The sequence below is a fragment of the Mustelus asterias genome, chromosome 9 (genome assembly GCF_964213995.1).
Source record: "Mustelus asterias chromosome 9, sMusAst1.hap1.1, whole genome shotgun sequence".
NCBI classification, from domain to species: domain Eukaryota; kingdom Metazoa; phylum Chordata; class Chondrichthyes; order Carcharhiniformes; family Triakidae; genus Mustelus; species Mustelus asterias.
The window spans coordinates 64,567,503-64,582,636 of record NC_135809.1 but is presented as its reverse complement, the minus strand read 5'-3'; the positions used below and the strand labels follow the sequence as shown (position 1 = coordinate 64,582,636).

The 15,134-nt window shown below is 44.2% G+C and overlaps 1 protein-coding gene across 5 annotated transcripts in view; it reads right to left on the bottom strand.

Annotated features, from left to right (window-relative positions):
• The window catches only part of braf (B-Raf proto-oncogene, serine/threonine kinase), a 119,896-nt gene that overhangs the window by 25,249 nt on the left and 79,513 nt on the right, over positions 1-15,134 (bottom strand). For all 5 annotated transcript variants that reach the window (XM_078220290.1, XM_078220287.1, XM_078220288.1 and 2 more), the window contains 2 exons: positions 14,960-15,077; positions 9,901-9,985 (listed from right to left, as the gene is read on the bottom strand). In XM_078220290.1, coding sequence (XP_078076416.1) covers positions 9,901-9,985; positions 14,960-15,077 — 203 coding nt within the window. The remainder of the gene's footprint in view (positions 1-9,900; positions 9,986-14,959; positions 15,078-15,134) is intronic.

Below are 15,134 nucleotides of genomic sequence, written 5' to 3'. Positions count from 1 at the left end.
GACCTGCCCTTGACAAAGCCGTGCTGACTACTTTTGATCATACTAAACTTCTCTAGATGATCATAAATCCTGTCTCTCAGGATCCTCTCCATCAACTTACCAACCACTGAGGTTAGACTCACCGGTCGGTAATTTCCCGGGCTGTCCCTGTTCCCTTTCTTGAATATAGGGACCACATCTGCAATCCTCCAATCCTCCGGAACCTCTCCCGTCTCCATCGACGATGCAAAGATCATCGCCAAAGGCTCCGCAATCTCCTCCCTCGCCTCCCACAGTAACCTGGGGTACATCCCATCCGGTCCCGGCGACTTACCAACCTTGATGCCATTCAATAGTTCCAACACATCCTCTTTCTTTATGTCCACATGCTCGATCCTTTCTGTCCACCGCAAACCAGCAGTACAACCACCCAGATCCCTTTCCACCGTGAATACCGAGGTAAAGTATTCATTAAGCAGCTCCGCCATTTCTAACGGTTCCGCACAAACTTTTCCCCCTTCACCTTTTAAGGGTCCTATGCCTTCACATCTCATCCTTTTACTCTTGACATATTTGTAGAAAGCCTTGGGGTTCTCCTTAATCTTACCCGCCAAGGCCTTCTCATGACCCCTTCTCGCTCTCCTAATTTCCTTCTTAAGCTCCTTCCTACATCCCGTATACTCCTCTAAATCTTTAACACCTCCTAGCTCTCTGAACCTTCTGTACGCCTCTCTTTTCTTATTCACCAGGTTCATCACAACCTTCGTGCACCACGGTTCCCGTACCCTACCAACACCCCCCTGTCTCATCGGAACGTTGTCATGCAGAGCTCCAGACAAACATTCCTTGAAAATCCTCCACTTTCCTTCGGTACTTTTCCCCAAGAATGCCTCCTTCCAATTTACCCGTCTAATTTCCTCCCTGATGACACTGTATTTCCCTTTACTCCAGAGAAACACTTTCCTAGCCTGCCTGATCCTATCTCTTTCCAATGCTATCGTGAAGGAGATAGAATTATGATCGCTATCCCCAAGATGCTCACCCACCGAGAGATCCTCCACCTGTCCAGGTTCATTAGCCAGCACCAGATCAAGTACAGCCTCTCCTCTAGTAGGCTTATCCACATACTGTGTCAGGAAACTCTCCTGGACACACCTAACAAACTCCTCTCCATCCAAACCCCTAGCCCTAGGGATATTCCAATCTATGTTTGGGAAATTAAAATCTCCCATCACGACAACTCTGTTATTCCTACATCTCTCCAGGATCTGTTTCCCCATCTGCTCCTCAACATCTCTGTTACTATTGGGCGGCCTATAGAAAACACCCAGCAACGTTACCGACCCCTTCCTGTTCCTAACCTCCACCCACAGAGACTCCGTCGTCAATCCCTCCACGGCGTCCACCTTCTCTACAGCCGTGACACTATCCCTGATCAACAGTTTAGTCCTATACTCTCTAGAATACACGGGGCGGCACGGTAGCACAGTGGTTAGCACTGCTGCTTCACAGCTCCAGGGTCCTGGGTTCGATTCCCGGCTCGGGTCACTGTCTGTGTGGAGTTTGCACATTCTCCTCGTGTCTGCGTGGGTTTCCTCCGGGTGCTCCGGTTTCCTCCCGCGCTCCAAGGATGTGCAGGTTAGGTTGATTGGCCAGGTTAAAAATTGCCCCTTAGAGTCCTGAGATGCGTAGGTTAGAGGGATTAGTGGGTAAAACATGTAGGGCCTGGGTGGGATTGTGGTCGGTGCAGACTCGATGGGCCGAATGGCCTCCTTCTGCACTGTAGGGATTCTATGATTCTATGATGAAAATGATACTCTTTATAAGATGATAATTGTATTGACAAAGTAGACGTAGAACGGATGCTTCCTCTTTTGTGGCAATCTAGAACAACAGGTTAAAGATAAGGGGGAACAGATTTAAAACAAAGATGAGGAGAAATGACTTCTCTCAAAGGATGGTGAATCTGTGGAATTCACTACCTCAGAGTGCAGCGGTGCTGGGACATTGAATAAATTTGAGATAGATAGATAGATTTTTAATTCGTGATGAGTTGAAGGGTTATGGAGAACAGGCAACAAAGTGGAGGTGAGGCCGAGACAAGATCAGCCATGATCGCAATGAATGTCAAAGCAGGCTCAAGGGGTTGAATTGCTTACTCCTGCTCCTAGATTTTATGTTCTATTTCTTATGTACTGATATTCATACAAAATATTGGAATTAGCAGTACATCATGTTAAATCTATCCACAGTAGTGTATTTTTGTTGCTTTGATGACAGAGTGCTTATTACATCACTGACACTGGGTCAAGAGAGGGACCAGAGTATTTTATAGGGCTGGGCATTAGTTCTGGTGTTTCTTCTGTCTGGACTGCTGAGCAACTAGGAATTCGAACAACCAAAGGCTCCAAATTGGTACAAAGGTCCATGTTGGTTCAGGTCTCCACACTGCATGTTAGCCCTGATTCAGCAACTCTTGGACAGCATGGCATGGAGACAGACTGGGCTAGTGTATCCTGAGTCCAGGAACAAGAAAGCTGGCTTGCTTTGGATTTGGGTACACAGTTCTATCATCTGGAGATCGATTTATCAAATATTGAAGTTGCTGGTGACATCAAGTTGTCCAAGTTTGACTGGGATTCACCACATGACATCTTGGGTACTTTCTCATTTGTTTAGCAGATTCAATAATAACTTCAAAAGGTGATCTGACCAAAACTTAAGGGAGGAACATTTATAGGAAAAGGGCAGTGGTGTGGAACTAATTGGAAAAGTAACTGATGGTACAGATATGATGGACCAAATGGCTTCTTTCTATGTTTGATGATCTATAATTCTACAATGCAAAGCAGATACTTTGTTTTTTGATAAGTTGAGAGAGAGGGTCAATGAAGGTAATGTGGTTGATGTGGTGAAATTTTAACAAAAAGACATTTGTTAAAATTTCACATTATAGGTTTTTCAGCAACATTGAGGCCCATGGAATAAAAGAGACACTGGCAGCCTGGATACAAAGTTGGTAGAGTGACAGGAAACAGATTAGTGGTGAACGGTTGTTTTTTTGGACTGGAGGAAGATTTATAACAAGGGATCCCGGAGTGGGTTTTAGGAGCGCTGCTTTTCCATATAATATTAACGCCCTAGATGTGGGATTACAACCCTTAAATTCAAAATTTGCAGATGACACAAAACATGGAAGTATTGTGAATAGTGAGGAGAATAGTGATAGATTCCAAGAGGTCACAGGTTGGTGGAACGGGCAGACAGGTGGAAAATGAACTTTAATGTAGGGAAGCATGAAGTGAAACATTTTGGTCTAAAGAACAGAGAGATACAATTTAAAATAAAGAGCACAAAGCACATTGAAAAATCAAATACTAAGGCTTACAGGATCCTGAATTTTAAAAATAGAATAGAAAAGCAAGGAAGATCTGGCGAACCGTTAAAAAATACCGGTTTGGCTTCAACTAAAGTATTGTGTCTAATTTTGGGCATCACACTTAAGGATGTAAAGGGTTTAAAGAAGATGTAGAAAAGATTTACTGGAATGGTTCTAGGAATAAGGGATTCTAGTTACATGGATAGATTGGAAAGGCTGCGGCTGTTCTTCTTGGAGAAGGTTGAGGTGTTCAAAATCATGAGTTGTCTAGACAATGTAGATAAAGAGAAACTGTGGCCACTGGTTGAAGGATGAAGAACCAGACTATGACAAGATAAGGGGAACGGCAAAAGAAACAATGGCAACATGAGGAATAAATCTTTCCATGCTGTGACTAGTTAAATCCAGACTGCACTGCCCGAGTGTGTGGTGGAGGCAAATTCATTCATGGCTTTCAAAAGGGAATTGGATAAGCACCTGTAGAAAATAAATTGCAGGGCTATGGGGAAAGGCAAGGGGAGTGGAATTAGCCGAATTGCTCTCGTAGACAGCGGGCATGAACACACTGGGTTAAATGGCCTCCTTCTGCGCTGCAACCATTCTATGACCTGGGTTCAATTCCGGCCTTGGACAACTGTGTGGAGTTTTCATCTTCTCCCCGTGTCTGTGTGGATTTCCTCCGGGTGCTCCAGTTTCTTCCCACAGTAAAAAGATTAGATGGATTGGCCATGTTAAATTGCGCTTAGTGTCGGGGGAATAGCAGGGTAAATACGTGGATAGGGCTTGGGTGAGACTGTGGTCGGTGCAGATTTGATGGGCCAAATGGCCTCCTTCTGCACTGTAGGGATTCTATGATTCCAAGATGCTATTCCCAAGTAAAACCTTTAATATGGGGGTACATCTTCCTCCCTTCACAGTGAAAGCAATAGCATGTTTTAACTGTGCTGGCTATTAAGCTGATGAACTTGTGCTGCCCACTTCCACTCATCTCCAACTGTAGAGATTCAGTCACCTTCAGGCGAAAAGATGAGATCTGGCGGGCGAACATCAACAGAAGGAACATTACTATTCACAACATCCAAATCATCAATCTAGATGACAAACGAGGAAGTATTAAACATACTTTCTCAAAAGATTCATGAATGGGTGTTGCAACCAGACGCTGAACATCCTTCTTGTGGATAGGCAACATGCTTTCTACTTCAATAAGACATCCATGATTTATAGGAGCAGTTGAAAATGCCCCAGCAGTACCGGAAACAAAGCTGGAGAAGCTGAGCATACTGACAGCAACTTGAGACTTCACCTTTCAGAGGGAGCATTTAACATATGCCTTCACACAATCTGGCTTCAAGATTTTGATTAAACGATCAGTGCAAGAACTTGGTTTTGCTTTATAAACAAAGTTGAATGATTGCACCTTACCCAAAGAGATAAACAAAGATCAATCTACACATTATTGAGCTAAATAATCCCAGTCACAGCTGCATACAGAGCATATAGTTAGCCTCAGGCTAAGGTTAGACAGGTGTGAAAAAAGAGCTAGGATTTCCACTCCTAATCTCTGTTCTCTGATGTACATCGGGAATGTGAATATACATTTAGGGACACTGGATGAAGACAAAATTATGGTGCCCTCCAGAGTCAGGTAATCTGCTGACACTCAAGAGTCCTGGCTCTGGGCAGAGGACACCATCCACAAACTGCTAATGACATCACATCATTGAGATATCTCTATCGTTGTCAACCTATCCATATATCTTTTTATTCATTCATCGGATGCAAGGTCGACTGTATTGCCCATGTATTGTCCTGGAGAAGATGATGGTGAGCCATTTTCTTGAACTGTTGCAGTCCATTTGCACAGTTAGGGAGGGAATTCCAGATTTTCACCCAGCAATGAAAGATGTTTTGCAACATCCTTTTGGAGGGGAACTTGTACCTGGTGGTGCCTGCTGCTCTTGTTTCTTCCAGGTAAAGTTTGTGGATTTGAAAGGAGGAGCTGTCAAAGTAGCAATGGTGAATTGCTGCAGTGTATGTTATTGATGGTGCACACTGCATCTGTGGTGGAGGGGGTGAACATTTAATGTGGTACATGGATCAAGTGTGCTCCTTTGCAACAGATGGTGTTGAGTTTCTCTGTTAAAGGCTTAACTTGGAATAGCATCTTAGAATCATAGAATGGTTACAGCACAGAATGAAGACTGGGCAGCATGGTGGCACAGAGTTTAGCATTGCTGCCTCTCAGCGCCAGGGACCTGGGTTCGATTCCGGCTTGGGTCACTGTCTGTGTGGAATTTGCACATTCTCCCCATGTCTGTGTGGGTTTCCTTCAGGTGCTCCGGTTTCCTTCCACAGTCCAAAGATGTGATGGTTAGGTGGATTGGCCATGTTAAATTGCCCCTTAGTGTCAGGGGAACTAGCTAGGATAAATGCATGGGGTTATGGGGATAGGGCATGGCTGGGATTGTGGCTGAATGGCCTCCTTCTGCACTGTATGATTCTATGATATCTACAAAACCATTCAACCAAGTGCGTTCATGTCTGCTCTCTGCGAGAGCAATTTTGCTAGTTGCACTCCCCCTTGCATTTTCTCCGTTGCCCTGCAATTTATTTTCTTCAGGTACCTATCTAATTCCCTTGCTGTTGGAGCTGCACTCATCAAGGTAAGTGGAGAGTATTCCATCATTGGGCCTTGTAGATTGTGGGCAGTCTTTGGGGAGTCAAGAGGTAAGTTACTCTCTGCAGAGTCACAACCGCTGACCTGCTCTTGCAGCCACAGTATGTATTTGGTCCAGTTCAGTTTCTGGTCAATTGTAATCTCAGGATGTCGATGGTGGGGGATTCAGCAGTGGTAATGCTGTTGAATGTCATGGGGAGGTGATTAGAATCTCTCGTTAGAGATGGTCATTGCCTGATGTCAATTTTACTTGCCTCTTAGCAGCCCAATCCTGAATGTTGTCCAGGTTTTTGCTGCATATGAACATGGATCGCATCATGATCAGTAGAATTGTGAATGGAATCAAACACTGTGCAATCATCAACAAACTTTCCCACTTCTGACCTTATGATGGAAGGAGCCCTTGATGAAGCAGCCTTTGGTTGGGCCCTAGGACACTATCTGAGGAACTCCCAACAACAATGTCCTAGGGCTGAGATGATTGGTCTCCGACTATCTTTCCTTAGTGTTAGGTATGACTCCAGCCAGTGGAGAGCTATCTCCCCATTCACTTCAGATTTTCTTTGATTTGATTTATTATTGTCACATGTATTAGTATACAGTGAAAAGTATTGTTTCTTGCGCACTATACAGACAAAACATACCATTCATAGAGAAGGAAACAAGAGAGTGCAAAATATAGTGTTACAGTCATAGCTAGGGCATAGAGAAAGATCAACTTAATGCGAGGTAGGTCCATTCAAAAGTCTGATGGCAACAGGGGGGGAAGCTGTTCTTGAGTCAGTTGGTACGTGACCTCAGACTTTTGTATCTTTTTCCTGATGGAAGAAGGTGGAAGAGAGAATGTCTGGGGTGCGTGGGGTCTTAATTATACTGGCTGCTTTGCCGAGAAAGTGGGAAGTGTAGACAGAGTCAATGGATGGGAGGTCGGTTTGCGTGATGGCTTGGGCTACATTCACGACCTTTTGTAGATTCTTGTGGTCTTGGACAGAGCAGGAGCCATACCAAGCTGTGATACAACCAGAAAGAATTCTTTCTATGGTGCATCTGTAAAATCTGGTGAGTCGTTGCTGGACATGCCAAATTTCCTTAGTCTTCTGAGAAAGTTGATGAGCTTTCTTAACTATAGTGATGACATGGAGGGACCAGGACAGGTTGTTGGCGATCTGGGCACCTAAAAACTTAAAGCTTTCGACCATTTCTACTTCGTTCTCATTGATGTAGACAGGGGCATGTTCTCCTCTATGCTTCCTGAAGTCGATGACAATCTTCTTCATTTTGTTGACATTGAGGGAAAGATTATTGCCGTCACACCAGTTCACCAGATTCTCTATCTCATTCCTGGACTCTGTCTCGTCATTGTTTGAGATCTGACCCACTATGGTGGTGTCATCAGCAAATTTGAAAATTGTGTTGGACGGAAATTGGCCAGTCATAGGTGTATAAGGAGTATAGTGGGGGCTGAGAACACAGCCTTGTGAGGCAGCAGTGTTGAGACTGATCATGGAGGAGGTGTTGTTGCCTATCCTTACTGATTGTAAGTTCAGGATCCAGTCGCAGAGGGAGGAGCCGAGGCCCAGGCCACTTGAGTTTGGAGACGAGTTTCGTAGGAATAATGGTGTTGAAGGCTGAGTTGTAGTCGATAAATAGGAGTCTGACATTGATGTCTTTGTTATCTAGGTGATCGAGGGTTGAATGCAGGGCCAAGGAGATGGCGTCTGCTGTGGGCTTGTTGCAGCAGTAGGCAAACTGAAGTGGATCTAGGCAGTCCGGGAGGCTGAAATTGATTTGTGCCATGGCTAACCTTTCGAAGCACTTCATAATGATGGATGTCAGAGCCACCGGACAATAGTCAGTAAGGCACGCTGCTTAGCTTTTCTTTGGTACTGATATATATCTATGATATCCTTGAGGCTATATTCAGTCAAATGGACTGAAGTCAAGTCATTGATGTCAAGGGTAGTCACTCTCACCTTGCCTCCGGAAGTCAGCTCTTTCTCCTTTGCTGAGAATCATAGAATCCCTACAGTGCAGAAGGAGGCCATTTGGCCCATCATGTCTATACCAGAGCATCGTACCCAAGCCGAACCCCCATCCTATCCTCGTAACCCTATGAATTTACCCCAATAATCCTCCTAACCTACACATCTTGGGACACCGAAGGACAATTTAGCATGGCCAATCCACCTAACCTGTACATATTTGGTCTGTGGGAGGAAACCAGAGTACCCGGAGGAAATCCACACAGACATGCGGAGAACATGCAAACTGCACACAGTTACCCAAGGCTAGAATCAAACCTGGGTCTCTGGCACTGTGAGGCAACAGAGTTAACCACTGTGCCACCCCTTGGAAAGCTTGGCCCATGGTTGTAATGAGTTCTGGAGCCTAGTGGCTCTAGCAGAACCCAAAGAGAGTACTAATGAGTACGTTATTGCTGAGTAAGTGCCACTTAATAGCATCATTGACAACACTTTCCATCACTTTGCTCATGATCGAGAAATTTGACGGGGCAGTAATTGGTTAGGTTGAATTTATCCTGCTTCTTGTGGACAGAATATCCACATTTTGGGTGGATGCCAGTTGTACTGCAATAATTTGGTTAGAGACATGGTTAGTTCGGGAGTCTAAGTTTTCAAAACTATAGCTCAGATGCTGTCTGGGCCCACTGCAGTATTAAGTGGGCTCAGCTGTTTTCTTGAGCGAATTGAATTGGCTGAAGACTGGCATCTGTGATGGTGCACATCTCAGTAGGAGGCGGAAATAGATCATCCCCTTCAGTGCCTTTGATTGAAGATGGTTGTAAATGCTTGTGGCTTGCCTTTTGTACTGATATTTTCGGCTCCACAATTTCTGAGGATGGGGATGTTTATGGCGCTGCTTTCTTCCAGTTAGTTGTTTAATTTTCCACCAACATTCTTGGCTGGATGTGGAAGAACTTTAGAGCTTTGATCTGATCTGTTGGTTGTGGAATCACCTAGCTCTGTCTATAGCACGCTGTTTCTACTGCTCTTTATGATCTTGTTGAATGGCAGAGTGGGCTCGAGGGCTGAATGGCCTACTACTGTTCCTATGTTCTTGTGTATGCATGTAGTCCTGTACTGTCACGTCAGTGGGTTGGTATTTCATTTTTAGGAACACTTCTGCCAGTTATATCATTCAGGACTTGGCCAGGTTGGTCAGTAATGGTGCTACTGAGCCACCGTTGATGATGGACATTGATGACCCCCACCCAGAGTACATTTTGTGCTCTTGTTATCCTCGGTGCTTTCTCCAAGTGCTGTTCAATATAGATTCATCAGCTGAAAATAGGCTGTGGGTGGGAATAAGCAAGACATTTCCTTGCCCATGTTTGACTTCATGGGGTCCTGGAGTCAATGCTGAGGACTCCCAATGGCACTCTCCTCGAGTGTATACCTCTTTGTTGCAACCTCTGATGGATCTGTCCTCCTGTTGGGATAGGACATACCCAATAGTGATAGCTATAATTTGGTGACACTGACTATGCCAAGTTTTTGCTTGACTAATCTGTGGGAAAGCTCTCCCATTTTTATCACAAGTTCCAAGATATGGGTGAGGGGAGCTCTGCAGGAGTAAGGACTGGTTATCCAGAGCGGAGGTCACCAAAATCAGCTTGTTCTTCAATTAAGCACATTTAAATTCCCCAGCTGCCATGGTGGGATTTGAACACGTCTCCAGATGATTAATCCAGGTCTCTGGATTACTAGTCCAGTAATATAACCACAGTACTATCGCACCATCCTTCTAAAGACATCCAGAAGGACAGCACATGACCTGTACAACAATCATCAATACTTCACTCGTGATTATTTCTTTAAGGATTTCTCTGTCACCTTCTTACCTGAGGACTCCCACTTCATTCTTAAAGGCTTGTAGCTGTTGAGGAGTTGGAGCGGTAACATTCAGCATCTTCACTGCAACATCACCTGTGAACAAATAGCATTTATAGCATGTGCACAACAGAACATGATAACCCTAAAAGAAAGTAAATGGCTACCACAGCCACCAGGCGAGTTAGCCTGAAAGAAGGTACAGCTCACCCAGTGGACGACAGTTTATCTAATCAGTAACTAATCTATGAATCTAAAGAATGAAAATTCTCGGGCAGCACGGTAGCACAGTGGGTTAGCACTGCTGCCTCACAGTGCCAGGGACCCAGGTTCGATTCCCGACTTGGGTCTCTGTGTGGCGTTTGCACGCTGTCTCCCCGTGTCTGCGTGTGTTTCCTCCGGGTGGTCCAGTTTTCTCCCACATTCTGAAAAACATGCTGGCTAGGTGCATTGACCCGAACAGGAGCCGGACTGTGACGACTAGGGGAATTTCACAGTAACTTCATTGCATAGAAACGTATTTGTAAGTCTTACTTGTGACTAATAAATAAACTTGACTTTTACTTTACTTTATATGTTCTAATCTCCATTGAGTGCTTAACTCAGGTAGGATGGATACTCTCTGAAATGGGGGAAGGGGACGAAGAGAACCACTCTTAACAGCTGTCCAATTACACCTATTGGAAAGTGAGTGTGCATGGATGCTGTGTTAGGGCAGGATTAGACTCAGCTGAAAGCTAACATGCAGATACAGCAAGTAATTGAGAAAGCAAATGGTATATGCCTTTATTAAAAGAGGATTTGAGTATAGGAGAAAATATGTCTTATTGCAATTATATAAAGCCTTAGTGAGCCTGCACCTGGAGTAGTGTGTGCAGTTTTGGTCTCCTTATCCAAGGAAATATATTCTTGCCTTTAGAGGGAGTGCATCAACGGTTCACTACATTAATTCCTGGAATGGAGAGATTGTCCAACGAGGAAAGATTATAGAGACAGGGCCTTTATTCTCTAGAGTTTAGAAGAATGAGAACAAAGAACAAAAAACAATACAGCACAGGAACAGGCCCTTCGGCCCTCCAAGCCTGCACCGATCATGTGTTCCTAACTAGACCATCCGTTTGTATCCCTCTATTCCCAGTCTGTTCATGTGGCTATCTAGATAAATCTTAAATGATCCTAGCGTGTCTGCTTCAACCACCTTGTTTGGTAGTGCATTCCAGGCCCCCACCACCGTCTATGTAAAATATGTCCCCCGCATATCCGTATTGAACCTTGCCCCCCTTACCTTGAACTTGTGACCCCTTGTGTTTGTCATTTCTGACCTGGGAAAAAGCTTCCAACTGTTCACCCTATCTATGCCCTTCATAATTTTATAAGCTTCTATTAGGTCGCCCCTCAACCTCCGTCTTTCCAGGGAGAACAACCCTAGTTTACTCAATCTCTCCTCATAGCTAATACCCTCCATACCAGGCAACATCCTGGTAAACCTTTTCTGCACCCTCTCCAAAGCCTCCACGTCCTTCTGGTGGTGTGGCGACCAGAACTGGACGCAGTATTCCAAATGTGGCCTAACCAACATTCTATATAACTGCAACATCATATGTCAACTTTTATACTCTATGCCCCGTCCAATAAAGTAAGAAGTTTAACAACACCAGGTTAAAGTCCAACAGGTTTATTTGGTAGCAAAAGCCACACAAGCTTTCGGAGCTCTAAGCCCCTTCTTCAGGTGAGTGGGAATTCGGTTCACAAACAGAGCTTATAAAGACACAGACTCAATTTACATGAATAATGGTTGGAATGCGAATACTTACAACTAATCAAGTCTTTAAGAAACCAAAACAATGTGAGTGGAGAGAGCATCAAGACAGGCTAAAAAGATGTGTGACATGAACCCAATATCCCGGGATATTGGGTTCATGTCACACTATTTGTAACTCCCACAGTTGCGTGGACCTGCAGAGTTTCACTGGCTGTCTTGTCTGGAGACAATACACATCTTTTTAGCCTGTCTTGATGCTCTCTCCACTCACATTGTTTTGGTTTCTTAAAGACTTGATTAGTTGTAAGTATTCGCATTCCAACCATTATTCATGTAAATTGAGTCTGTGTCTTTATAAGCTCTGTTTGTGAACAGAATTCCCACTCACCTGAAGAAGGGGCTTAGAGCTCCAAAAGCTTGTGTGGCTTTTGCTACCAAATAAACCTGTTGGACTTTAACCTGGTGTTGTTAAACTTCTTACTGTGTTCACCCCAGTCCAACGCCGGCATCTCCACATCATGCCGTCCAATAAAGGCAAGCATGCCATATGCCATCTTCACCACCTTTTCCACCTGTGCTGCCACCTTTAAGGATCTGTGTACTTGCACACCCAGATCCCTCTGTGTGTCTATACTCCTGATGGTTCTGCCATTTATTGTATAGCTCCCCCCTGCATTAGATCTACCAAAATGCATCACTTGGTGCATTTGAATGAGGTGATCTCATTCAAACACACAGTTTTTACAGGACTTGACAGGATAGGTGTAGGAAGGATATTTCCCCCGGCAGGGAGGGGCCTAGAACCGGGGGACACAGTCTCTGAATAAGGGCAGGTCATTTAGGACTGAGATCGGGGGAATTCCTTCACTCAGAGGTTGGTGAATCTTTGGAATTCAGAGGGCTGTGGAGGCTCAGTCATTGAGTATGTTCAAAACTGAGATTGATAGATTTTTACATATTAAAAACATCAAAGGACAAGGGGGAATAATGCAGGAAAATGGTATGAAGGTAGAAGATCAGCCATGATCTCATTGAATGATAGAGCAAGCTCTAAGTACTGAATGGCCTACTCCTGCTCCTATTTATTACATTCTTATGTAATCTCCCTGCAGTCAACAGTCTGCTGACACTAGCTGCCAAGGTGACGGAAAACAAGGTGAATGCAGCAGCCACAGAAACCTATTACAGGACAGAGTCAGGGCCTTCAAAGGAGGGCAGGAAGAAAATTGGCAAGTAAAGACCCTAGGCAATTCCAATTTCAGGGATTTGGCAATGTTTTCAAAGGTGACCCTTGCAGATTAATTCCATAGTCAGCACCTTCAGAAGAAAAGGGATGCCCAAGAATCAAGCCGTGTTTTGTACACGTTTGCCAGTCAGGTCTTAGAATGTTATTGAATCCATCCAATACTTTCCCTCAAGCATCCTACTGTAAGAGCTGTGAGCCTGTCCCATCACTCATTAAGTCCTGTCTGTATTCAGCTCTTTTTCCCTACATCTGATTGATATCATTTGATCCCATTACCATTATCAAATACCTATTGATCTCAATCTTGAATGTTTCAATTGACCAAACATTAGTATCCATTTTGGGCAGAGTACAAACACGTGCGCAATGCTGTTACTGGGTAGTCGAACTCAAGATTAATCTGGAGAGCGTACATGAAGTTATTACTGGTCTCAAACTAATGCACCTTCAATTATATCAAAGGTCTTCAAAATATAGTTGGAGGCTAGATTGGGAATAATAGAGACAACGTCAATGGCCTAAATGGTTTTTCCTCAATCTTCTCCCTCAGTGACTATACCACCCGACCTGGTTAAACAAATCTCACCTATCATTGTTACACCCACCAGGAAAGTTAGTTACATAAAATATATTCTGCATTGATTCCATAGGGTGCTAGGCATTATTTCACTTTTGTCTTTGGGGGAACGGGGGCACTCACTTTCTGTGACCTTCTGCTCTTTTGCCCTGGGAAAAGTGAGATCCTGCAACCTTGGCAATGAAATTAAAACTTAAAGGTTAAAGCTGCAAGAATTCTCTACCACAGCAAGCAACTGAGGCCAAAACATTTTATGATTCCAAGGAGGAGTTAGATATAGCTTTTGGGGGCGAAAGGATATTGTCAGAAGGCGAGATCAGGCTATTAAGCTGATGATCAGCCATGATCACAATGAGTAGGCTGGAAGGGCCAATTGGCTTACTCCTGCTCCTATTTTCTATGTTTCTGTGACATTACATTAAACTGATCATGGAGAGGGTTGGGGTTGTAGCCACAACTATTCCCAGCCAGTGCGCAGAAGCTTCTCAGTCCTCCAGACCTTCAAAGACACTTCAACAGTACCTGGTGCATTCCAAAAATCTAAGTTAAAGTTTATTTATTAGTCACAAGTAAGGCTTACAATAACACTGCAATGAAGTTACTGTGAAATTCCCCTAGTCGCCACAGTCCAGCGCCTGTTCGGGTCAATGCACCTAACCAGCACGTCTTTCAGAATGTGGGAGGAAACCAGAGCACCCGGGGGAAACCCACACAGACAGGGGGAGAACATGCAAACTCCACACAGTGATCCAAGCTGGAAATCAAACCCGGGTCCCTGGCGCTGTGAGCCAACAGTGCTAACCACTCTGCCACCTCTAACATTGAATCCAGGAAATAATCACCAGCTAAATACCTATCCACCACTTTTCCACCCAATAAAACAAAGGTTAGTTGCTACAAGCGTTTCAAATGGGTGGCACACTCGTGACAGCAGCTCAAATACAGGAGGGTATTCTCACACTCTCAGAGCAAGATAGGGTGAGAATTAACAGCGCACAGTACGTGTTTCATTCTGCACTAAATTCTTCACTTTTGGAGCTAGTTCACTAACTCATAAATGCAAAATTCTGGTGATTTGTTGATCATTTTCAGCCAACTTATCTTCTGAGAGCAAATCAGAAACGTCTTTTAATACCTTTCCTCTGCTCCTGTTTACACAATGATACAATGCCATTGCCCAATGTGCTTCCTGATGAGGATAGATAAATTACAGAACAATCCTATTGCTTTTAAGAGGGAACTCAAATTTTAACGTGGAGTCTTCATGCAAATTGTTCCATTATTGACTGCGTTCTTAAGAACACCCATCAGTAAAACACGGCAATTATACACCACAGACGATTCTCAGATGAGATTGCAAGTGCCTGAGATGCTTCCACTGTGGAGTGACATACACTGAAATGTTTCGGGGTCATCGAGATGTTCTGACATATGTCAAATAGCAGCGATCCTTTCCCAAACAAACCTACCCTCCTCATTACGTACCATGCCACTTTCCCTTGTACACTGTTCCAAACGAGCCTGATCCTATCCTTTGGCCCAGTGTGATTTGACCTTCTGAAATCTCCCAGTCGTCACTGGAGTCCCTCCGCCCAAGAGTTTTCTACAAAGCAGAAAAAAACATAACAGAAGAGAATGAAATCCACAAAGTTTTGTAGCG